At 39.8% G+C, this 26,609-nt stretch overlaps 1 protein-coding gene across 1 annotated transcript; it reads left to right on the top strand.

Annotated features, from left to right (window-relative positions):
* The first annotated feature begins 1,858 nt into the window (after nt 1-1,858).
* On the top strand, nt 1,859-20,735 carry ldah (lipid droplet associated hydrolase). The gene is made up of 5 exons (XM_078175204.1): nt 1,859-2,021; nt 3,601-3,770; nt 4,730-4,970; nt 12,691-12,773; nt 14,960-20,735. Exons 1-5 carry the CDS (start codon nt 1,859-1,861, stop codon nt 15,146-15,148), a joined length of 846 nt encoding a protein of 281 aa, XP_078031330.1. The 3' UTR covers nt 15,149-20,735.
* The last annotated feature ends 5,874 nt before the right edge of the window (nt 20,736-26,609 follow it).

Raw genomic sequence — 26,609 nt, 5'->3', positions numbered from 1 at the left:
AGTTTTTGCAATTTTCCGGACTGACTGACCTTCATTTCTTAAAGTAATGATGGCCACTCGTTTTTCTTTAGTTAGCTGATTGGTTCTTGCCATAATATGAATTTTAACAGTTGTCCAATAGGGCTGTCGGCTGTGTATTAACCTGACTTCTGCACAACACAACTGATGGTCCCAACCCCATTGATAAAGCAAGAAATTCCACTAATTAACCCTGATAAGGCACACCTGTGAAGTGGAAACCATTTCAGGTGACTACCTCTTGAAGCTCATCGAGGGAATGCCAAGAGTGTGCAAAGCAGTAATGAGAGCAAAAGGTGGCTATTTTGAAGAAACTAGAATATAAAACATGTTTTCAGTTATTTCACCTTTTTTTGTTAAGTACATAACTCCACATGTGTTCATTCATAGTTTTGATGCCTTCAGTGAGAATCTACAATGTAAATAGTCATGAAAATAAAGAAAACGCATTGAATGAGAAGGTGTGTCCAAACTTTTGGCCTGTACTGTATATAAACATGAATGTCTGACCAGTGGTGGACAAAGTATTCAACAGTGACTTGAGTGAAAGTAAAGATACTCTTGGTCAAATATTACTCCAATACAAGTGAAAGTTGTTCAGTCATTTTTTTTTTACTTAAGTGAAACTGCACCAACTGATTAACATAGCAGGGATTGAAATAAAATAAATAAAATTAAAATCAGCCAGCCACCCTCCTCCCCTGACAAGTAAAGAACAGTCCCTAAAGTGCGGTGAGGTCTGTGGACCGTTACCTGCCACAAAGAGTAATGTGAACGGCTTGTTTCTCCTCTGACACGTCACATACCTGTGTGCCACCATGGCTCAGCTGTTCAGGTACTTCTGGGCAGTCATGACACCAACGAAAGAGGAAATTATTTGACCTGGAGGCGGGATTCTTGCGCCGGTAAGCTGTTATCTTGCACCAAGGAGCACCATGGCCACCGTATTTGACAGGAATACGTATTCCTGTCTGTGTCTGTGACCCCCGTTCAACCCACAACCGGCAGGATTCGCCTTTCGTCCTGCTGCTGGTTGAAATCTGTAGCCTACTCACACAGCGTGCTCCTGAATGATTTCTTTTGCTCGCACAAAACTATTTTTAGTTGCAAATGCATGTGACGCACTTAACGTACGTGACCAAAGATCGTCTCTGCCTGAAATACACATTACTCTGCCAGGAAACCAGCCGATACCAGCATTGTTCTCCAGTAACAAAAAAATGCATTTTTCGCTGGAAAAAAAATAACTCACCAGAGTGGCAGGTGGTCTTAAAAAATTACCAGCCAGAGGCAAAATCTACCCGTAATTGGCGAGTGTTAGTTTTGGACCCTGTTGGACAGTGATGTGTATTGTGAAATACCAAAGCTCTTCATACAACATGAGATGCCTGTCGACAGAAGCAACATCCCATGACAGCAGGACTTGGGAAAATGGCCTCACTTGAAACATGTCTGCTTGCCAGAAATAGATTCAGATGAGGAGGTTCTGATAGGCACAAATGTCCCCAGTGCTTTGGAGCCCCTGGAGGTTATTAGGAGCGTGGATGGAGGGCCATATCCTGTCAAGACGATGCTGGGCTGGACAGTAAATGGACCACTTGGTGGATGCACTGATAGTCCTGGGTGCCACTCAGCAGTTACTATCAATAGAATTTCAGCCATCACACTTGATGAGCTCTGGAATAAACAGTTTAAGACAGACTTCCCTGAGAACAACCAAGATGAACTGTTGGGGATGTCAAGGGAGGATTGCAGGTTCTTGGAAATGGCTGACAGATCTGTGAAACTGGTTGATGGCCATTACAGCATTGCTTTGCCTCTTAAAGACAGAAATTTCAGCATGCCTAACAACCGCATAGTTGCCGAGCAACGTATTCTTAATTTGAAGAGGAGGTTTGTTAGGGAGCCATCGTTCCACAAGGACTACATTGCATTCATGAACGACCTCATAGCAAGTGGTTTTGTAGAAAGAGTGCCAGACACAGATCTGAAGCGCAGTGATGGCAAGGTTTGGTATATCTCTCATCATGGAGTATACCATCCTTAAAAAAAGAAGATGCGTGTTGTTTTTGATTGTGGAGCATCATTCAAAGAGGCCTCACTCAATGCACATCTCCTGCAAGGACCAGACCTCACAAGCATGTTGATTGGTGTCTTAACTAGATTCAGGAAAGAACCTATTGTTCTCATGTCCGACATCGAGGCCATGTTTCACCAGGTTCGAGTGCCAGAGGAAGATGCAGACCTGTTACGATTTTATGGTGGCCCAATGGAGACTTTAGCCAGTGTATGGTGGAGTACAGGATGGTTGTCCATCTGTTTGTGGCTACATCTTCCCCAAGCTGTGCTAATTTTGCTCAGCCAGCAGGTGTTTGAAACCATCATGCACAGTTTTTATGTTGATGACCTTCTCGCTTCTGTGGCCTCAGAACAGGAAGCTATATGCCTGTATGGCTTGTTGTCTCTGATTGAACTTGGCTTGTTCAAAAATAATATTTCTGTGAACTACAAAGTGTCCTTCCAGCTTAGCTGTGACAGTGCTGAACTCACTTATCTCCTCCGGCGTCAAGCAAAGTGAGGTTATCACGTCCTCAGCTTCCTCTCCCATGGTATATATTAGAGTGTTCACTTGGTTTTCCTCCAGCTGTAGCTCCAGACTGGAAGCTATCCTGAACCTCTCAAACCTTTTAATCCACCTGGGCCATTCCTCTGACTTTGTGAAACTGAAGCTGGGTGGTGGAGGCACTTGAAACCAATCCATGGCTGCTCACTTTTTTTCTTTTTCCCCGTCTGCTGCGCCCGGTATGTTAGATTGTTTGCTTGCTAACATTAGCTTAACTTAGTTTTGCAATCAGCACAGGTCCTTTTCTCCGTTTTGAACAAAGTCTTCTGACACCATGTTATGATGTGATACAAGAAAGAGTGACGGCTCGGACTGCACGTCTTGTGTTTAACTTGGCAACTTTACTTTTTTTTTTAACAACAACACACCGATTACAAGACACTCTCGGTCTCTGACCTCTAGGTGGCAGTGATATACTACAACTCAACTCTGATAACACTACAGCTAGTTAGCTAATGTAGCAAATGAGTATGATTAGCTCATTTTCATGTAGCGTACAAGATGGGAACATTGTTTATTTACTTTCCAGCATTGTGTCTCACCAACTAGGTAACAACATAATGTGAAGTCAACACGCAGCGGACTCAAACCTTCACCCACTGAGCTGCAGAAAGACGCTCTGATGCCTTGCTTTCAATCTGCTGCATGACTGTACTAACAAACTTTAGCTGGGTAGCTACCTCGCAAACAAAGCTAACAGATAAACATGAGTGACATGGCAGTTGTCTGTGACAGGCCCATTTTGGCCAGACGATAAATTGGTTGGGCTCTAATAACTATGCTCCCTGAACAGGAATGTTCATCAAACCCAATATATTTCAAAATTTGTTATGTTGTTATGAATGAGTAATTCAGGATAGTTGAACAAAGACACCAAAGACAATATAGAGAAATCGGTAAGAATTTGACCAAGACAAGTTAAGATTTTTATCTTTTTCTTTTTTTGTCTTTTTTTACAGATGCCTCCTCAGCAGTAGAGGGTGACGTGTTTGGTCTGAACGGGCAGATTGAACACAAGCTGGCTTTCCTCAGGAAACATGTTCCCAGAGAGACCAGCTTGGTCCTGGTGGGACACTCCATTGGCTGCTACATTATTCTTGACATGATGAAGAGAAATCCTGAACTCAAGGTTGGATGCGATATCTCACAACAATTTTTTTGGGAGGAAACTATAATATTTTCAATATACTATTCAACTATCTAAATCATCCTACTGTCCACAGGGTGGCTCATTAAAGAAGAGTTAGTGAAACCTGTGGAAGGAAAACTCTTAAAGGGATAGTGCACCCAAAAATGAAAATTCAGCTATTATCTACTCACCCATATGCCGAGGGAGGCTCAGGTGAAGTTTTAGAGTCCTCACAACACTTCCGGAGATCCCAGGGGAGAGGGGGTAGCAACACAACTCCACCTAACGGAGGCTTACGGGGGAGAAAGCCTGATTCAGTGATGGAGAATCCCACAGAGAGAGTTGCTATTCCAGCACTGGCAACAACTGCCTACACTGCAAAGCAACCCATAGTCTAAACTTCTCAGTTTCAACATTTTATTGAGAACATTTAGGAACAGTGCTGCACGTTAACTTTTGTCTGCACATTGTTTTTGTCGCCATTGTTGCTGAGTCTGAGGTGTGAGTCATGCACTCTCGCTCCGCCTCCACCTCAGGTACCAAAATTTGGCACCGTTTCATTTTAAGTGAATCGGTACTCGGTAGTACCGACGTGAATCGGTACCAAGTACAAAAAGTACCGAGTTTCGGTACCCAACCCTAGTGATTGGCCAAAGTCTCCTGTCACCTGAAACCAGAACCCAGAGCAGGTGCAGAGATCTAGTTTTCTCTCAGTACAATTTAAATACAATATGCTCAAAGGTTATTATGGGACTTTTGCCCAATAACGCCAAAGAAAAACGGCCTACTCCAGCTTTAAAACATATAGAATAACTCCATTTTGTATTTTGGGGATTTCCATAATTTACAAGTTTGATATCCCTGTGAATTTGTTCCTCCTATGATGTGTCTGTTTTTTGTGTCATGTTGATCTAAGACAGCTGAAGTGTCCTTTGTAACCTTTTTGTTTTTTCCTTGAGATTATAAAGGCCATCATGCTGTTTCCCACCATCGAGCGCATGGCTCAGACTCCTCAGGGGAAGGTCATGACCCCTGTGTTGTGTCACTTGCGTTATGTGGCCTACCTTCCTCTCTTCCTGCTCTCTCTGCTGCCTGAAGGATTCAAAGCCTGCTTAACCAAACTGGTGTTGCGTGTCATTCGCTCTATGGACCACACTGTAGTCCAGCCTACTGTAGGTCTACTGAGTGGAGACTGTGCAGGTTGGTTAAGATTTGCTTTTCATTGCTGTGATGCTTTTACTGTTCACTTTTTGTTTGGAATGTTAGTGCCCACTGGATGTGTTGCTATACAGCTATAAACATAGAATGCCACCATTTATACAGACTACTGAGAAGTACACAGCTGCATGTTCTTTAGTCAGAAAAATGTTTGGCTAAAAAACACAGGTTCATAGCAAGCTGTCAGTTTTGCTGTTTGATTCTCAACACATACATTTTTCCACGATGAGGTTTTTTTTTTTTTTCCTTCAATTTTATTAATAAAGCCCAATATCACAAATCACAATTTGCCTCAGAGGGCTTTACAGCAATCCCTGTAGGTCCATGTACCATTCATTCATTTGAATTTCAATTAAGAACGAAAAAACAATATGTTTATTCTGTGTTTCTGTTTTGGTTTTGAAATGGAAAAACGAAAGAACTAAGGGTACACGGGTCCATGTGCCATTTTCATTTGGATCTCAATTAAGGTTTCACAAATCAGAAACTGTTTTAATGAGTCTCTGGATTCTCCATGTTGATCTAGTCCAGATGTGACTAGTCTAAGTATAGTGATTTGTGATCTGGACCATTTCTTAATTGAGATCATTTCTTAATGATCTCAATGTTATTTGAGATCATTAAGAAAAAATTACTACAATAAAATGAATAAAAGTCAGGATTATGATACCCTTTGACACCGCCTGTTTACTGGAGTATTAGTTTCTTAAGACTTTAAGACAGAGCAACCAAGACCACAGTAAATAGGCAGAAATAGCAAAACTGAAAAGCAGTTTACCATGAGTAAGGACAATAATAAAAATATGCTACAGTTAAAATGCTCAAAATGTAGGACAATTGCACTCTACTGATCATTGCATCTTCCCTGTATTTGTTCAGTTGTTCAGTTCATGAATTAGCTTGAAAATGACTGAATACAGCCATCAACAGGCGTTATGCGACATTTAAGGTGGACCGAGAAATTCCATTTGGAAGCTGTGAATCGGATCACTGTAGATCTAGCAGAGCCTTCAAGAGCAATGGCGATATCACAGAGTCAAAGTTATGTTTTATGTTGCGGCAACAAGCGCATAATCCTTGGGATTCCAAGGCAGCCACAATTAACAACAGCCTACTATCAGTATTGACAGTAAATTAAAGCCGCTACAAGGAACTTTTAACTGGATATGCAAAAGTCTCTTGTTTCTGCTGATGTCTGTGCGTGACCTACAACAGCAAATGAGACCATCGGTGTGAAGATAAGCTATTTCTATATAGTGTATATCCATACCTTTAGGAAACTGTGTCCGGGTCCGCACCAGGTTGCTTCCAGGACAAAGTGATTTATGGCACTCAGACGGCACACTTCATCTTACCGAGCTGCTTACATTTAGTGACTCTTATAAATAGTCACTATTCCTCCTCCTCGACCCGACGTCTGCGGGAAGTTAAAATAGCAGCAATCATAGGGTAAAGGTCCTGTGAAAGCACTGGACTCACCAACAGTCAGCCACGTCTCAGTCACACAGAGAAAATTCAATCCTCGGGAAGTCAGGAAATCCTTCAGAATAAACGTTTTGTTCGCTAGCGATCTAGCATTTACCAGCCCAATCCTGGCAGGAGCCGGTCCATGGCGTTAGCTGTCCGGGGAGCCACACACAGAGGCCGCAGGTTGCGCAGATTCACCCCGCGCCAGCGGGGATGAGGAGAGCAGGGGCCGCGGGGCTGGAACACCTCATCGGGGCTGGAACACCTCATCCGGGCCGTCGACAGGTACCAGCCAGACGTCGACAGGGTCCAGCGAGTGCTGAAAAAAAAAGAGGCAAGGCACTGCTCCATACTCAGTCCAAGAAGCCGTAGAAGTGCTCGCCAAACAGGCTTTCATCCTTACCAGCCAACCGCTGCGTTTACCCCAGCGGCAGTGCCGCTTACGCCGGAGAGGTGGAGCTGGGGTGCTGCAGAGGTGAGCTGGGATCCCCGATAGGAGCGGGGGCAAAGTTTTCCCGTCTTGTTGTTTCATTCATCCCCAAAACAAACACGTGCGCAAGCCAGGTAAGCGTCTTTACGACAATATGCGCTAGAGCTCATGAGAAATGTAGGCTTCATTCCGGCAAAACACTACCGCTTTTGTCCACAGGGTTGCCAAAATCAACTCAAAATGAAAGTTCCTTGTAGGGGCTTTAAGTATGCGCTGTAATTTCTGGGCCCCAGAAATGAGACTAAATATCAAACTAAAAAAGGGGATTGAGACCGTTTTTTAAATGTTCTATTTTTTACCTGCGCACTAAATGAAATATTTGAAATAGAAGTCGAAATCTGTTTTTTGTTGGACATTGAATCAAATGAACAAATGGTACACGGACCTGTGTTAATCCGTGTATGGTTCATTCTTTAATTATTCCGTTTCAAAACAAAATAAAAAAAAACAAAAAATTAAATCTGTTTTGCCGTTTTTCTGTTTTGAAACAAAAACCAAAAAACACAAATACAGATAAACAAAAAAACAGTGTTTTTCTGTTTTGGAAATAAAAATGGAAAAACCCGACTTTGGTTTTTTGCAGATTCATTTTTTCATTTATTTTTTTGGACAAAAGTTGACAGGTGACATCAGAGGCGGAAGTAACTTCAAAATAAAAGACAGGAAGATAAGATGGCCTATAAAACTTATAAATATCCTATACAACTTTCCCATGTATCTTTTATTTCCACTTACACCTGATGTTTTGCACATTTTGAAAAGCTGCCTGCCATTGCTGTGAGGAACTTTTTATTCATAAATATAGAAATAAAATGTTATGATCACAAATTTTATGGCTACAGTAAAACTTGTTCAACCGTAACGTTGCTGTTGAGGGACTAATAAGGGAAATCGTCATGCATATTGTTCCCATGAAGGACGTATAGGGATTCCCTCAAAGGTTGTGTTTTAATATTCATTCGCTGAATTGTTTGCAATAATTTATTCCTTTATTAAAAGGGGGTGACCCAGCGATTTTAACTAATTATAGACCAATATCTAATTTATCAGTACTGGCCAAAGTTCTAGAAGCTCTTGTGAGCGAGCAAGACTATTTTATCGAACTATCAATCAGGCTTCAGGAAAAAGCATCATACCATTACAGCTGCAATGAAGGTGGTAAATGACATTTCTGTTGCACTTGACAAGAAACAACATTGTGCACCTCTTTTTATTGATTTGTCGAAAGCGTTTGACACAGTTGACCACGATATTTTAAAACTTAGACTCTTGCAATCAGGACTCTCGGAGCAAGCAGTTACTTGGTTCACCAACTATCTCAGTAATAGGACTCAGTGCATTAAATATGATGGCCTGTGTTCTGATATTGTTACTGTCCACAAGGGGGTGCCACAGGGTTCTGTATTAGGTCCCCTTTTATTCATTATTTATATCAGTGATTTGGGTATAAATGTGACAAATGCTAATTTGCATTTCTATGCTGATGACACAATTATTTACTGCTGTGGATCAACTCTTGTTCAGGCCATTGAATCCCTGCAGAAAGCCTTTAGGCCCGTTTCCACCGCAGGAACTTCGGGGTAATTTTACGGGGCCGGGGCCGTTGGTGCGTGTCTCCACCGCAGGAACCAACCCCTAAGGACAGAGTTCCGGAACTTTTACAGGGGCTAAACAAGTCCCTGCCTCGGGGTAGGTACTCAGAACAGTCCCGAAAGACTCCTGGCTGGGGCTTGGGGATTACTTGGTGCTGATTGGATATACTCAAGGAGGGATGTGACGTGAACAGAAAGCCACAAAATAGCCGGCATTTTTAAAACTCAGCAGACGAGGGCTAGCTTGTTCATATAGCTTCCGCCGCCATGTAAAAAAAACCTCACTAAATGGCCCGTGAAAAAAATAATTTTTCCAGCGAATATCTTAGTTACAACATGATTGAACTAGCAAAGCAGTTTTGTGTTGCTATGTGTGGTATTTATTCAGTTTTGGGAAATCACGATGTCTAGAAAGCATCAGTAGTGGCTGCAGCTGACAGGGACAGCTCACAACAGCATCTGTTAAAAGCCTCCCGTTGTCGGATACAATATGAAACTACTCCAGTTAGCTCAATCATGTTGTAACCAAGACATCCGCTGGAAAAAATATTTTTTTCACGGGCCATTTACTGAGTTATTACAGACACCGCTATCGGCTAACAGCTAACAACGTCCCCCCGGTCAAAATGGTCGCGCAACGATTACGTCACATCCAGAGCCCGTAACTTTACAGGAACCTTCCTCCTACTCCGCTCTCTCAGTGGAGACACGGCGGTTGAGAGGGCCAAGCGAGAGGACATTCCTGTAGTAGTTCCTGCCCCCCAAACAGTACCAGGAACTTCTTCAGTGGAAACGGGCCTTTTGTTGCTGTCCAGCACTCATTACTTAAGCTGAAACTTGTTCTCAATGCAGACAAGACTAACCTTATGCTGTTCTTTAATTCTAGGAAGAGGCCACAGATTATCCCCTCAGTGACCACTCTTGAGGGAAATGAAATAGAGGTGGTTCACGAGTATAAATACCTGGGTGTTTTGATTGATGCCTCCCTCACTTTCAAGCCGCATATAGAGAAATTAGTGAAGAAGCTGAGGATAAAATTGGGTTTTTACTTTCGAAATATGCTATGCTATGTTTTTCTTTTAATGCAAAAAAGCGACTTGTTGCTGCTACCTTTTTACCAGTGTTGGATTATGGAGATCTTTTATATATGAATGCCTCTGCTAAATGTCTTCATATGGTTGACACTGTCTACCACGCTTCTCTGAGGTTCATTACTAATTGTAAACCATTGACACACCACTGTGAGTTATACTCTCGGGTTGGATGGGCTGCTCTGGCCACCCGAAGGCTCAGTCATTGGTATACTTTTATATATATGGCATTACTTGGTCTACTGCCTTCCTACATTTGTTCCTTAATTGCACAGAGAAGTGCTGGTCCTTACTCCTTTCGTTCGCAAGACTAATTGTTGCTTTCTGTTCCATATGCCCGTACTGAATTGGGTAAAAAGGCTTTTGTCTACTCTGCACCTTCAGCATGGAATATGTTGCAAAATGACTGGAAACTAACAGGGTTAATTTCTTTGAGCACCTTTAAATCCAAACTAAGAATACTTGGGGCCGACTCCACTACATGTACTTGTTTTTCATAATCTGCTTGTAAATTCAATACTATTTGTGTTTTATCTGTGTAATTTGTAACTGTGCTTCATACTTGCTGCTGCCTATCTTGGCCAGGTCTCCCTTGAAAAAGAGGTTGTTAATCTCAATGGGATCTTCCTGGTTAAATAAAGGTTAATAATAATAATAATAATAATAATAATAATAATAATAATAATAATAATAATGATAAAATAAAGTAATCGAGGATATAATAAATTACTGTAGATTTGTTAAAGATTTGTTATCAAACTGCTTGTGGTCCCCACTTCACACATGTTGTGGTCAACACAAGCCTGGCCTTAATACTAGTAACTTTAACTGGTACACACTACATTTTGAATCTGTCATTACTGTGCCACTTCAGTATTATTCAGTTTGGATCATCAGATTATATTCAAAGTATAAACAAACTGAGGAGCGTAAGGGTGACAATGCTGCTAGCATCATTCTATAGGACTATTTAAACAAATACAACACAGACATCAATACAGTTGCTTGGTTTTATGGACTTACAATCACATCCAGGTCATAAATGATAACATAGTTGTACTTTTTAATCCCAGTTTTCATGAAGTGGATATTTGTCGAGGCTCACTGTTCCAAGACTATGTTATTCCAGTACAGGTCCACTTTGTCCATATACAAATGGACCACCCTACACTCCGTCCATAGCGGTCCAGTCTGGAGGGCCTCAATGCACAGGGCAGCGATGAGGAAACTGCACCTCACTGGGAGGTTGACATAAAAAAGTTTAAATTAAAATAGGAAAGGTTATTAGAACGTAACATAGCAGCTCCTTCACTTGCCTTCATATGAACATTAAAGGTTCCTCGTCACATTCTAATGTTCAACAGTAGCTAAGGTGTTTGTATTCATGTATTTATTAGTTATTTATTAGTTTATTTATTAGTATTTGTGAGGGGCTTTGCAAGAAACACTAACAGGTTAAAATAATACGTATAATGTTAAATATACATATTATATATATATATATGTATAATATCAGATGTGTTGCATACATTTAGGGCTGCCACTAACTTACATATTTTTAAAAAATAATGGATTAATCATTGATGATTTTATTCGATTAATCAGATTTTGAAAAAAGGCACAGGATGTATTTTTGTATGACATTTCTATTGTCATAGTAGGTGATAAAACATTTTAAATACATGTAATTAAAATGCTGCCCATCTCTGCCAACAATGCATAGGCCTATGTGATACAACAATATAAAAGAATACAAGTAAATATATGCTGCATATAATTTAAATTGTCCGTATCAATAACCTGAAGAATTGCAGGTCTGTATAATCCAACAGAAACTAAGAGAAAACCAGGCTTTCATTGACAGCAAATAAATCCATAGGCCTACTGCCATCTGCTGGTGAAAAGGACAAACATCAGTTTGAAACTTCACTGATGCAACGATGCCTTACGGAGAAACCCAGTATTAACGGTAACAACGCAGCACACACAATAATTTATTATATCCTAGATTACTTTATTGCAAACAATTCGGCGAATGAATATTAAAACACAACCTTTGAGGGAATCCCTATACGTCCTTCATGGGAACAATATGCATGACAATTTCCCTTATTAGTCTCTCAACAGCAACGTTATGGTTGAACAAGTTTTACTGTATCCATAAAATTTGTGATCATAACATTTTATTTCTATTTTTATGAATAAAAAGTTCCTCACAGCAATGGCCAGCTTTTCAAAATGTGCAAAACATCAGGTGTAAGTGGAAATAAAAGATACATGGGAAAGTTGTATAGGATATTTATAAGTTTTATAGGCAATCTTATCTTCCTGTCTTTTATTTTGAAGTTACTTCCACCTCTGATGTCACCGCAGTTCGACTTTTTGTCCAAAACAATAAATGAAAAAATGAATCTGCAAAAAACCAAAGTCGGGTTTTTCCATTTTTATTTCCCAAACAGAAAAATGCCATTTTTTTTGTTTATCTGTATTTGTGTTTTTTGGTTTTTGTTTCAAAACAGAAAAACGGGAAAAACAGATTTAATTTTTTGTTTTTTTTTATTTTGTTTTGAAATGGAATAATGAAAGAACGACCCATACACAGAGTCAGATCTCCCAGCATTCCCCAAATTTATCCAGATATCACAATGACAAAACAAAGAAATTAAAAACTTGATTTTCACGTTCTTCTGTTTTAATTTTAAAACAAAAAAACTACAAAACGTGTGATTTCTGTTGTTCTGTTGTCCCGATTTTCTGTTCTGGTTTTAAAATAGGAAATCAAGATGTTTATTCTGTTTTGGTTTTGAAGTGCAAAAACGAAAGAACAAAGGGTACACGGATTTACAGCATACATCATCCCTCTGTCCTTGGACCCTCACAGCAGATGAAGAAAAAATCCCATCCAAAAAATCCTTTAAAAACACCTCTAAAAAAATCTTTTCATCTACTCTGTAAAACATACTTTCCAGAGGTTTTAAACTACAAGCCTGTGTCATTTAATATTTCTGCAATGTTTGAAGTAAAGCAACGACTAGACCAGTGTGATTTGTTTCTATTTGTAGCTAATGCTATGTATATGGGGGGTCAGGAAATGAAGAAAGTTCTGGAAAGAGACAACATGACCATTGAGAAAAATCTTGAAAAGGTAAGAAAAAGCCTATCCATACAGATGCAGCCACCTACAATTTACTATAATAATAATTCACTGGACCTATTGCTGGCAACTTTTAAGGTGGAACGTTTACTTGTAATGCATGAGTTGATGATGTGAATCCATCAGCACACCTTAAATTTCAATACGACAACTTTGACCATTCCATTAGTTTGCTCTCTCTTTGATGACATACACTTTTAGTAATGAGTGGATCTTCCAGCGTTTAAATATATGCATTAATTTTGGCAGGATAATGTGATCTGCATATATTCTAACCAGATGTTAGCAGGTATTAGTGAGTTTTTGCCAGTAGACTAGAGCTGTGTGCACGGTTCTACAGCAGATAAGCATGCCTTTGTGGGTTTTTTTTTTTTTTTTGGTTTGTTTTTATTGGTTTCACATTTGACAACATGGACAGGCAAGAAAATAGGTTAGTTAACAGTAGACAGCAAGGCCAGTAAAAATGTCACTATGGTTACTTCTTTTTATATATCTCTTATCTTTCTTATTGGGTCTCTCTGTCAAATTTGGTGCAGACTTGTGGTGGCATGTCATTGCATCTTACCGATTTAAGGGGCTAAAATTACCAAGTTCACTTGGATGTTTCCATCAGTGCTGATCAGAGCTAGAGCCAATACATTCCTGTGACTACTCCACTGAGTTATTTGACCCAGGAGTGAAATCTGATTAAAACTTTCCCCATTACATTAAAAAGCCATATGTCAACAGGTGTTAGTTGGTGTTTGTATTTTTTTTTTTTTTTTTTTATTGATCTAAATTTACATAGTGTAGCCTATATTTTTATGGGTTAAGCCAACCAGCAGTGTACAAAGTATTAAATATGAAATCCACTCTGGATTGGATGAATGGATCATTCTGCATAATAGTCTGTACATGTAATTTGTACATTATGTGCACTTAAGTTGGTTCAGTGCCATGTGAAGTGGCAGTGTGTTACAATAATGAGAACCCTCAAACAAAAATCCGTTTAGGGCCCCCAGAAGTCTAGGGCCAGCTATGTTTTTAAGGGTTTACTTTGCAAGTGCAACATATGTTTCACTCTGCACATTTTACCTGATTTTATATCACATTGTATTTATGAGGAAGGCAACTGTATTGACAGTAAACACGTCAAATTTAACAGCCACAATTTGATCCCTTGCTGCCTGCAGAGAAAGATACCAGACTTCCTTAAGGATCATGCTGTTTTATGAGTTGTTGAGTTTGGGGGGAACTCTCTAAGCTTTGTAAAACGCTGTCTACGACATAGTAGTAATTAAACATGGCTTTTTGTAAATTTGGCAAACATAATACATGAAGTTATTTCTTTCTTTGTATAAAAACATTGTGTCAGTTTGTCCCAGCCTGTTGAGGTATCACTGCAGATCAAATCTGCTGCTCACATGAATGCTGTGCACTCAGTTATTTCTTATTGTATGTCATTCATTTCCGACCTGCAGCCTATTGCCTTAGTTTTCATGCAGATCTGTTGAATAATGTCTCTCTTCGAGCTGTGATGGACAGGACAGAAGGTAGCTTAGTCATTAACTCCTCCAGCCTTCTCACTAAAGCTTCATGCATAAACACAATCTGTTTCAAGGTTTTAAAAAACTACAGCATTATATCCTCATGACATGATCATCATGATACCATCATGGTGTAATTATAATAATTTCTGTGTGGGAAGCACAATTCTTCATAGCCGATACATTAAATATGATGAGAACAGCTGATCTCTCAGCTAATTTCAGGCGCAGTGAACCACTTAGGCTTGCATAACCACTGCTCCACCTGGTGATGGATAACACATTGCTACTGGTTTTTACATGACACTCAGAGGCGTATCAAGTCGGCCCCACGTTCACTAAGTCATCACAGGGGATCTTATTCCAGCCATGAGACAGCAAAGGACCCAGCAAGGTCCCAGCGGGGATCAACCACGGGTCTGCCTGGGCCCCATCACAGAGGAACAAGAAATTCTAGGTGGCTGCATCTGTATAATCATAATGTTAAGTTTCTCCACTTAATAGCTATTTGTGATTATTTGAAAACATAAAAGCCACATGAGACATAAAGACAGCATGCTTGCTTGATTTACCGGTTACTGGTTTATTTGAGCTGTTATTGTGTATTCAATCCAGAAATAGACTTCACTATCTGTGTGTTTCCATTTTCAGCTCATATTTTATTATGGAGCTACAGACCACTGGTGCCCTGTTCAATATTATCATGACATCAAGCAGGACTTTCCACGAGGAGATTTCAGACTGTGTGATAAAGGATTCCATCATGCCTTTGTCCTGGATGCAGGAAGAGAAGTAGCCAAAATGGTGTTTGAATGGATCAAAGGAGATTTGAGGACATGAGCTAATTCTCTTTCCATCTACTCCTCTGACTGACATGAACAGGGATGACAACACTCAGACCAGGAGTGTTTGTTTCTTTAATCTGCAGACATCATGGAATTGAAAGCTCAGTGCTGAAAAATAGCAGTTATTAATTGAAATATATTTTTATGGATATAATGGCACTTTGTGGTCGATAATGTGGGGATTCATCTAATAGGCAGATTTATAATGTCCTGGGAAATTTTTGTAGAGTTGTTTAACTATACATTTTTGGAAAGCTTAGAGGCTGATGAACCTCAAAACCAATCTTTCTATTTTTAAAGTCTCTGTGGCAGCCATCTTGGACTTTCAAACTGGCAACCACCTATAAGTTTAGTTTTTAGCTGGATCCCTCAGGATAAATCAATTTAGCTTCAACTTAACTTAGCCAATTAATTGTAGTGACATCAGATTTTTAATTTCGACTGTATACAATGATCTACAGTGATCTGTAGGATAATCACAGCGTCTCAAAACTTTACAGCCACAAACAAAAAACCTCTGGTGTTCAGAGTATGGATGGCTTTCATTGGTATATTGACAATAAGAGGGTCTCGGCAGAGACCAGCAGTTTCCAGAACAGAAGTGCTTGCCATTCAATTGGCAAAAAAAATGCTCTTGCAGAAATCTTCAAATGTCAAAAACATTTTTTTACCAAATCACAGTGTGATTTTTCTGTGGTGTTCTTCAAGGCCTTGGTGTTTTATGTGGTATTTTGGAGGGATATTAAACTATTTTTATCAATTCATGAATGGTAAAAAAGGAAAAGAAAGAAAAACAGTTACATTTTGCACCAAATCTGTGTAACAAATGGTAACAACCCAGGAAAAAAATCACTGCAACAATGTATAAGACATAATTGAACATGTGAATGGCCATCATATATACTTCCACCATAATGGTCTAAACCCTTATACACTTTCAAGTTTCAAAATTTGAATAGGTGCCTAACAAAAACAAATATTACAGATTTAAGACTCAAACAACTTGAGACACTGTGCTTAGCAAGACAATATTTTTATGCAGGCATATTCTGTAAAACTTAACCATCATTGTTTTTTTGCTTGTAGGTCTTAGATTGGCCATAACTTGGTCCACAGCCAGCTGAAACAATCACCTGAAAAAAACAGACTGGCCAGTTAGTGATACAGCCAAGATAAAATTCTGCCCCTACTTTGTCATCTGCAATCAAAAAGCAAGCATCACTGAATGATGGTGAATTCATTCAAATTTATGGGGCGACTGTGGCTCAGGAGGCTGAGCGGTCCTCCACTTTTATCGTTCAATCCCCAGCCTCTGCAGTCTACAGCCTCTAGTTTTCCGGCGCGGCGCAGGGTGGCAAACCCCGCGCAGAGCTAGTTTCGAGCAGCACAACCCGAGGCGCGCTCAGTTTGGTAGTTTGGCAGACCGAGGTGCGCTGAGTGGTGGTGCAGCAGGGGGAGGTGTCGACAGATCCGGCTTGGCGCAGTGACAGTTTCGTGCCAAAAGGCTTTGCCGAAGGTGCGCTAAAAGCTCGCCAGCTGAAACCAGGTCTACTGTCAACGCAGGCACTGTTGCCAACTCCTCAGTAAGAAAAGTAGCTATTGGCTGTCCTAAAAGTCGCTAGAACTCGCTAAATGATGTCATCGCCTAATTTGCATAATTGTCCATAGGCATGTAATTGTAATGGATGCTGTAGGAGAGAGGAATAACATCGTGGGAGAGACAAAAACTGAGTAAAAAAAACACCCTGAATATGTTTAGAACTACAAATGAACCTTTTTTCAGTGATTTATATTAGACAAAGAAAATTTTACATTTACATCCCGCCCTGACTGTAAACCAGGTCGGGATCAGAGCGATAGATCAGCCAGCGGCAGTTCCGCGCATGTGCGATTCACTTGCAGTCTGGACGTGGAGGGATTAACGTCTCCTGCTCTGACTGCTGCTGGGAGGGAGGACTGGGCCGTCTGTGAGTGCTTTGGGGCGAGAGAGGAGCTCACGGCAGCATCCGCTGCCCGTTGAGAAGACTAAGAATGATACGTGCTCTCACAACAGAGTCTCCAGAAGTCTTCAATAACATCAGAAAAAGTCGCTAGATTTGTCGCTAGTCGCTTTTTTGAAAAAGAGTCGCTAGAGGGGTCTGAAAAGTCGCTAAATATAGCGACAAAGTCGCTAAGTTGGCAACACTGAGCGCAGGCGGAGCGCAGCCAGTGTAAGTGGAAGTTTGGCTGATCGGCGGACAGTGCGCACACAGGCAAGTTTCCAGAATATCAGGCACATTAACAATGCAATATACCCACAAAAACCACTATTCAATGCAACTATCTGCAATCAGCACATAAATGTATCTCTATATCGACTGCCCCGTCGCATCTGATGTCAGATCAAAGGATTGGCACCGTTTGGCATGCGTAATGGAAACCCAACCTGATTTGATTAACACAGCTGCAAACTAATGAGTTCACATCCCTCTCAGCCAACCACAAACAGCCACAGCATCAGATAGGGAGTATATATTCAGCATCTGTCAGCTTAGAAAAGTCAAAAGAAAAGAAACAGAGTGAGATTGCGAGAGAGAAAAGAGAGCGCTTTCTCAGTGTATCTGGACAACACTGATTTACAATTGTGGTGACCTCCTCCCAGGCTACCTTTGCATCATCAGCCCGCGGAGGTCTGCTCGCAGTTCTGTATATTTGGACACTGCGAGCTTGAACATCCCGGACCAAAACATCAGTTTCCTCCTGGGAGAAGTTTGGCCGTCTGACGCTGCTGCTCTCTTCTGCCATGGCGAATTGAGTAAACTCCCATTACGCCTTCGCGCAGTGCATTTAAGGGCGAGGAGAGGGGCTCATTTGATTGGTGTGATGTGAATCAGCTGTGTAAAACCCACTCCACGCCTTCTCTCCTCCCTCTTTCTGACTTGCGCAAGTAGGAGGGACGGAGGTGGGAAAGAGGAGTAGCTGCGCCAGCGCGCACGATGTGCCAAACTTGCAAAATCCGCCTGGCCACACCTGCCTCACCTGGTCTGCGAAACTAGAGGCCTACATGTCAAAGTGTCCTTGAGCAAAATACTGAACCCCCCATCAGCATATGAGTGTGTGTGAATGATTATCACTCCTGATGAGCAGGTGGTCCTTTGCACAGTAGCTTCGGCAAGCAGTATATTAATGTGGTGTGAATGATGACTGTCGTAAAGCACTCCAAGTGGTTGCTAAGACAAGGAAAGCTCTATCCACCTTATTTTTCACAGAAACACGGAGGCAAAACAGAACGCAGCCAGCTTCCGTTTTTTGTGCGACACTTTCGGTCCAGCACTCTTACCACTGTGTAAATGGGAATCGCCTTGTTGTTTACCTTGCTGAGTTTAGCTATATATATGTATATATCACATTTTTCACGTCACTGTATCACCATTTAGACTAATCTGATGTTTGTAAAGTCTATAAACACAATGACTGAACAAACATTACTATTTCTGTGTGTGTAATTAATAACATGGTTATCGTAGATAAGCTGGGTTAACCGTTAGCTGTTAGCTGTTAGCCGTTAGCCGTTAGCGGTGTTTGTAATAACTCACTAAACTCACAAAGTGGCCCGTGAAAAAAATATTTTTTCCTGCCGATGTCTTAGTTACCACATGATTGAGCTAACTGGAGTAGTTTCATGTTGTATCCGACAACGGGAGGCTTTTAACGGATGACGTCCTGATGTTAGCTTTGCTGCTAGTGTTAGCTGTCCCTGCCAGCAGCCACTGATGTTTCTAGACATTGTGATTTCCCATAACTGAATAAATACCACACATAGCAACACAAGACTGCTTTGCTAGCTCAATTATGTTGTAACGGCTGGATGGTTGATGCTTACATGCTGATTCGGGTGCTATCAGAGCCAATCTGCACATCACTATGGCTTAATGATCAACTCAGTCAATTAAAACAACCCGTCCTGTGTTAGGAGTGTATGTCGCTGACAGAAAGAAAGAAAGAAAGAAAGAAAAGGAAAAAAAAGATAGAAAAGCAGCGTACACCTCACATATTTATTTCTCACAGTTGCGCACACGTTTGGCTGGCATGCAGAAGCACCGTCTGTGTGTCGAGGGTGCGAGCCGCAGCTTCAGCTGCTCAGGTAGAGAGGCTTAGCCCGGTGTGTTTTTTCGCTGATTCGGTTCTGCAGGTTCTCTGCTGGTACACTGGAGACGGGGATCAAGCAGTTTGTCTTACTCGGGATAGATTGTGCTTTTTTGGTTCATAGTTTATGATTGACGTGCGATTTATTCGCGTTTAGAGGGAATAAATTTCCGTTACGGAAACGTGGGCACAGTTATCTATATAAAATACACAGACTAACTAACTAACTAACTGACTGACTAACAGAAACAACTGAAAATTGAAAAAAAATTAGCTTGCACCGTTAGCTCCGGTAAGGGAAAGCATGAGGGAAAGCGGCTGACCGGAAGTCTCACACAAAAAAACCAAAGTTGATCACTATTTACTTCCGTGTTTGAAAATAAGGTGGATATAAATGCAGTCATTAATTAATGCCAACAATTAAAGGGATAGTGCACCCAAAAATGAAAATTCAGCCATTATCTACTCACCCATATGCCGATGGAGGCCCTGGTGAAGTTTTAGAGTCCTCACATCCCCTGCGGAGATCGGCGGTAGCAGCGGCTAGAACACTTAATGGCAGACGGCGCCCCAGACTAACGTCCAAGAACACAAAATTGAATCCACAAAGTATCTCCATACTGCTCATCCGTAGTGATCCAAGTGTGCTGCAGCCCCGACATAAAAAGTTGTTTCGAAAAACGTCATATGAACTCTGTTTTTAGCCTCACTGTAGCCTGTAGCTCTAACTGCTTCTCTGTGCTCCACACTCACGCGACATATAGTCACAGGTGGTAACTGTAGGGCTCCAAGCACTAAACTTGGAACCCTACAAAACTAAATAGGCATAGTATGTGATGATGCACTGTATTAACTTAGAATTGAAACACAGACAGATACTTTAAAAACTAATGTGCTGAACAAGTAATGAGATTTTGTGATTGACCTATGGGTAGCCTTCTTAAATGTCTTGGCAAGGCACTGAAACATCAATCAATCCAAACTGGTGGCAAATATTTCTGCACAATTACATCTATGCAGTGTTTCACTTTATGTTGAAGTATGTGACCTCACACATCAAACTTGTGTGGAAAAGCAGAATACAGAAATCTGCCATGTAAAATAACCAAAAAGGTATTGAAGATGCTGATTGAGAAAATGTTTTCAGGGACTGAAATGTCGTGAAAAGAAAAGTGTTGCGCTCAGCTATTCTGAGATGTGTTGAAAAGGGAAGAATTAAGGGAGACTTACTGTAATACTAACACATTAGGACTTTAGAACCTGAGAGTGTATTTTTGACAACATCTCACTTGTCACAGGGCTTTGTATTGATTGAGCAATCTTGTCCTTTTGTTACAACATGATCTGTATGTTTTGATATTTAAAAATTGTTTAATTAGTTTAAAGATGAACTTTTTCATGTTGTATTTGCAGGGGTTTGGAAGTATTTATTCCTTAATAAAAGTATTAAAATTTCTGAATTTGTTATGGAAGTGCACTGCATTCACTGAATTAAAAAAAAAAAAAGACAGCTTATCTCATAATTGCAAGATAAGATCTCGTAATTATGACATCCTGATCTAGACGGGTAAAGTTAGTTTGACAGCATATTTAATATTCACCGTCTTTTGTGGCTATTATCTTTAATAGCTCTGTATCAACGCCTCAGTTTCTCAGGTTTTTGGATATGTTGGAAAGCTAATTTAGGCAGGTATGTCACAGTTTTGTCAGCTCAAAGTATTCAGAAATGATGATGCAGTTGACATGAAATGAATGTCTTGCCAATGCGCATGTGACTAGTAGTAGTTAGGGACCGTCCTAAAGTACAATACACACACTGAAATGGGTCATATTGCACTTTAGATACACACACACACATACATACATACATACATACATACATACATACATATATATATATATATATATATATATATATATATATGTATGTATGTATGTATGTGTGTGTGTGTATATATGTGTATATATATATATATATATATATATATATATATATGTGTATATATATATATATATATATATATATATATATATATATATATATATATATATGTGTATATATATATATATATATATATATATATATATATATATATATATATATGTGTATATATATATATATATATATATATATATATATATATATATGTGTATATATATATATATATATATATGTGTATATATATATATATATATATATATATATATATATGTATATATATAGATATGTATATATGTATATATGAGATGAAGCTTTCCAGCAAATTGGTTCAGAAAAGGGTTCATTTCTCGAAACCACCTGCTGGCCAAAGTGTGTAAGACAGGCAGCTGTGATCTTAACCATGTAATCTGTGATACACGGTATTTTGTGTCAGTAATGGGTGTTGGGAATGAGTATTAATAATAATGATGATGATGATGATGATGATGATGATAATAATAATAACAATAATAATGATATATAATAATAATAATAAATATAATAAAATATATGACCATATAACTTTATTTTTATCAATATAGTGTATTTTCTAGTGAGTATATCAGGACTATACTGTATCAAATACATGTACAATAAACTGTTATTGTTTTGTAAATGCATCCTGTGTGTATAAACCAATAATTTGGTCAAAAATTGTATTGTGGTATAGTGTCATATAATATAATAATGGCAAAAGGGGCAATATTCGTGTTCTGTGTCACTTATCATAGATATATATATACAGTAGATGCCGTATTCAACGGCGCTCGTCATTGGAGCGATACGTCAACGCGGCCGCCATCTTGCCCAGGTGGAGCCGCGCTGCCTAATGCATGTATGTCTATTGAGGCAGGAGACTATTTATGATTAAAATCATCATTACTCGCTGAATTCTCAACCGATTTTCATGCGGTTTGGTTTGTTACAATCGTCAGACATGTAGTTATGATACAGGATACTTGGTTAAATAAAAAATGGAGCTTTTCACACCAAAATATTTGATCTTATGTAGATAAAGTAACAGTAATCGTTCTACAACACATTTAAACTAAACTTTCCCCATGTAATAAATATTCTTTTTTTTCTTACTAGATGTACAATGCCCACCACGATGTCATTTAATTATTAATTTTGATTATAAATGTTTATTCACATTTTAAGTCACACAATGTGCAAAAAATAGTGTATCAGCAGGGTTGTGCCGAGCTGCAGTGTAGTTACACATTCTGATTAACAAATGTTGGTTTTGTACAAGTGAAAATAAATGACTTAGAGCTGCATGTTTACACAACATTTTGCTTTAATCTCATATGTATAACTCCACAGTGCTCATGGGAGCCTGGACACAGAACTGTTTACATTATTAGGTCATATTTACGAAAAATACAGTGTACAGTAGCTAGTATTATTTTTAGGAGTCTGCCCAGTCCTGTCGAAGTCCTCAGGTCTGAAGTGACAGCTGCAGATGACTGAGGAGTCACTCGGGACAAAGTCCTTTCTCCTCACTGCTGCTACCCATGCCCATCTCCCATCTGTGTTTTTTAGGAAACTACACACAAAATAAGTGTGTCAGAAAAATGCAGTTCCACATCATTTGTAGTTACAATTCAGGCCACAAGTTAACTACTAACGTTATACTGCTTTATGTCACGTTGGTGCCATGAAACAGATAGTTGACAATTTGGAATAACACATACACCGACATAGCTGTTTGACAAAGTATCATAATTTTATAAGTAATATTATATAAATGTTAACCTTTTTTCTTTAAGTTGTGTGACATAGCGTTAGCTTAATTTGGACCAGATCAGGACAGTTACTTTACTTGATTAGCTTAAAAGAAGGATCACTTTTTCAGATATCTCATTAATCATGTTCGTAACAGTAAAATATTGTAAAACAACTTATTACCTGTGGAATGTCATTCCCTTCTGCTTGGTTTTCACACTTCTCTCGTTCGTACACCCAAATGCAGAGCAAAAATGTGGCATTTTTGCAGAGTCTGACACGGGTCTGAACCGGTCAGAGCACCTAGGCAAGATGGCGGCGGTATTGACGCATCCCACAAGCCAGGGTGCGGCATCTATGTATATATATCTATGTCTGAAACGCTACAAGCCTCGATACGCGCATCGCGGAAATTCTTCCTGGATTACTCGACACAGGCTTCGAAGCATCGGCACACCACGTAACATCACTACTTATATCCGACCACATCTCCCATAGGTTAATGGTGATTGAGAAAATTGTGCATCAAGGTCTTTAGGAAAAAATGTAATTAAGACTGGATATTTATAGCCTACCTCAGCCGATAAAATAATTTTTAAAAAACGTTTTGCACAGTGGTGTGGTAGTTAGACTACACACACTGTCGCCTCACAGCAAGAGGATTCCTGGTTTGAAGCCAGTGTGGGGGATTCGAACCCAGGGTGGGGGAGCCCTTCTGTGTGGAGTTTGCATGTTCTCCCCATGTCAGCATGGGTTTTTTGCGGGTACTCCGGCTTCCTCCCACAATCCAAAGACATGCAGGTTAGGTTAACTGGTGACTCTAAATTGCCCGTAGGTGTGATTTTATTATTTTTTTTTCATTTTAGATTTCCTTCCGACAACGTTCAGTAGCCATGACATAAGTGTCACATGGAACATCCTTGCCTGCATATACCAGACGGCATCGAAGGCATTGCTTATGCATTTAAAGGGATAGTTCAGATTTTTTTAAAGTGGGGTTGTATGGGGAACTTATCCACAGTCAGTGTATTACATACAGTAGATGTCAGGTGGCACACCTCCAGTTTGGAGAAGCAGGCGGGAGTCCGACATGGAAGCTCAGCATTTAATGCTGTGAGGGGAAGGCAGCAACAAAATGTTTTTTTTGTTTTTTTTTTAAAGATATTTTTTAGGGCATTTTTTGCCTTTAATTGACAGGACAGTGAAGCATGAGGGGGTGACAGAGAGAGAGAGAGAGAGAGAGAGGGAGAGACATGCAGCAAAGGGCCACAGGCTGGACTCGAACCCGGGCCGGCAGTATCAGTTTAAGTATACACCATGTTGAATATTTTCACTGTTTAACCTTAATGTCAGACAGCCCATTCCAACGGGAGAGCCGTTAACAACTACAGTTCCCCATCTATGCTCTCATTAAAAACACCAGACTCTATTGACGAAGACAGTAATTTTAGTTCACTGAACATAGGAGCTACTGGCCTACCACTGCCTCAATCAGTTAATTTATTTGTGTGACTTTGGCATTTAAAAGGGTTAGTCTGGATTTATGTACAACGATGTTAAATCATTTTTTCTGGCTTTGAAGAGAGTGATATAACAGCTTCATTTTCCTGTTGTAAATAATTGTCTGACATTAAGGTAAAGCAGTGAAAATACTCTCAATATAGTGTACACTTACACTGATATTGATTTTTTTAGGTGGGACTTTTTTAAGGTTGCTAAAATAGGTTTTGTTGCTGACCCGTCCACAGCATCACATTGCTAAGCTTCTGTGTTGGACTACTGCCTGCTTCTCCAAAGTGAAAGTGTAGTGACTGACATCCACTGTATGTAATACACTGTCTATACAACCACACTTCAAAAAAATCTTAACTATCCCCTTAAGTAAATGTTATACTTAAAACAATTTGAAGTTATACAGTATTCTTTGGTAATGTTCCATTTTTTTGTTCCAATTAGCAATACATGACATAAAAGGCCATGTAATTTGTTTAAGCCCACTGCATCAATATACAGTGGGCTTCAGGAAACACTGCAGCATCTGTCTGGTTAAAAAGATGAACCAGGCTCAAGTTTTTTACAGCCACACATCACATCATCCAGGAAAGCACCAACTTGCCCAAGGTACAAGTGTACATTCCCGATAAGAGTTTGTGACTTGACTGTTTCAGTCTCTTGTCATGCAAGATTTAATACTTTTTTTCTGTGAAAACTCTTCAGAGTTGTAAAATTCTTCCCCATAGTATTACAACCCCTGGCAAAAATTATGGAATCACCAGTCTTGGAGGATGTTCATTCAGTTGTTTCATTTTGTAGAAAAAAAGCAGATCACAGACATGACACAAAACTAAAGTCATTTCAAATGGCAACTTTCTGGCTTTAAGAAACACTAAAAGAAATCAAGAAAAAAAATTGTGGTAGTCAGTAACAGTTACTTTCTTAGACCAAGCAGAGGGGAAAAAATTATGGAATCACTCAATTCTGAGGAAAAAATTATGGAATCACCCTGTAAATTTTCTTTCCCAAAACTAACACCTGCATCAGATTAGATCTGCTCATTAGTCTGCAGTTAAAAAGGAGTGATCACACCTTGGAGAGCTGTTGCACCAAGTGGATTGACATGAATCATGGCTCCAACTCGAGAGATGTCAGTTGAAACAAAGGAGAGGATTATCAAACTCCTTAAAGAGGGTAAATCATCACGCAATGTTGCAAAAGATGTTGGTTGTTCAGTCAGCTGTGTCTAAAATCTGGACCAAGTACAAACAACATGGGAAGGTTGTTAAAGGCAAGCTTACTGGTAGACCAAGGAAGACATCAAAGCGTCAAGACAGAAAATTTAAAGCAATATGTCTTGAAAACAGAAAATGCACAGCAAAACAAATGAGGAACAAATGGGAGGAAACTGGAGTCAACGTCTGTGCCCGAACTGTAAGAAATTGCCTAAAGGAAATGGGATTTACATACAGAAAAGCTAAACGAAAGCCATCATTAACACCTAAACAGAAAAAAACAAGGTTACAATGGGCTAAGGAAAAGCAATCGTGGACTGCGGATGACTGGATGAAAGTCATATTCAGTGATGAATCGCGAATCTGCATTGGGCAAGGTGATGATGCTGGAACTTTTGTTGGGTGCCGTTCCAATGAGATTTATGAAGACGACTGCCTGAAGAAAACACGCAAATTTCCACAGTCATTGATGATATGGGGCTGCATGTCAGGTAAAGGCACTGGGGAGATGGCTGTCATTACATCTTCAATAAATGCACAAGTTTACGTTGACATGTTGGACACTTTTCTTATCCCATCAATTGAAAGGATGTTTGGGGATGATGAAATCATTTTTCAAGATGATAATGCATCTTGCCATAGAGCAAAAACTGTGAAAACATTCCTTGAAGAAAGACACATAAGGTCAATGTCATGGCCTGCAAATAGTCCGAATCTCAATCCAATTGAAAATCTGTGGTGGAAGTTGAAGAAAATGGTCCATGACAAGGCTCCAACCTGCAAAGCTGATCTGGCAACAGTAATCAGAGAAAGTTGGAGCCAGATTGATGAAGAGTACTGTTTGTCACTCATTAAGTCCATGCCTCAGAGACTGCAAGCTGTTATGAAAGCCA

This window comes from Epinephelus lanceolatus, chromosome 15 (genome assembly GCF_041903045.1).
Source record: "Epinephelus lanceolatus isolate andai-2023 chromosome 15, ASM4190304v1, whole genome shotgun sequence".
Taxonomy (NCBI): Eukaryota; Metazoa; Chordata; class Actinopteri; order Perciformes; family Serranidae; genus Epinephelus; species Epinephelus lanceolatus.
This window is presented reverse-complemented; position numbering and strand designations above follow the sequence as displayed.

Bases quoted from the DNA above. Each gene is read 5' to 3' on its own strand.
- ldah (XM_078175204.1), top strand. From the start codon at position 1,859: ATGCCTAACAACCGCATAGTTGCCGAGCAACGTATTCTTAATTTGAAG. The intron at 2,022-3,600 runs GCAAGGTTTGGT...CTTTTTTTACAG, and splicing joins AGATCTGAAGCGCAGTGATG to ATGCCTCCTCAGCAGTAGAG. The intron at 12,774-14,959 runs GTAAGAAAAAGC...TTCCATTTTCAG, and splicing joins TTGAGAAAAATCTTGAAAAG to CTCATATTTTATTATGGAGC.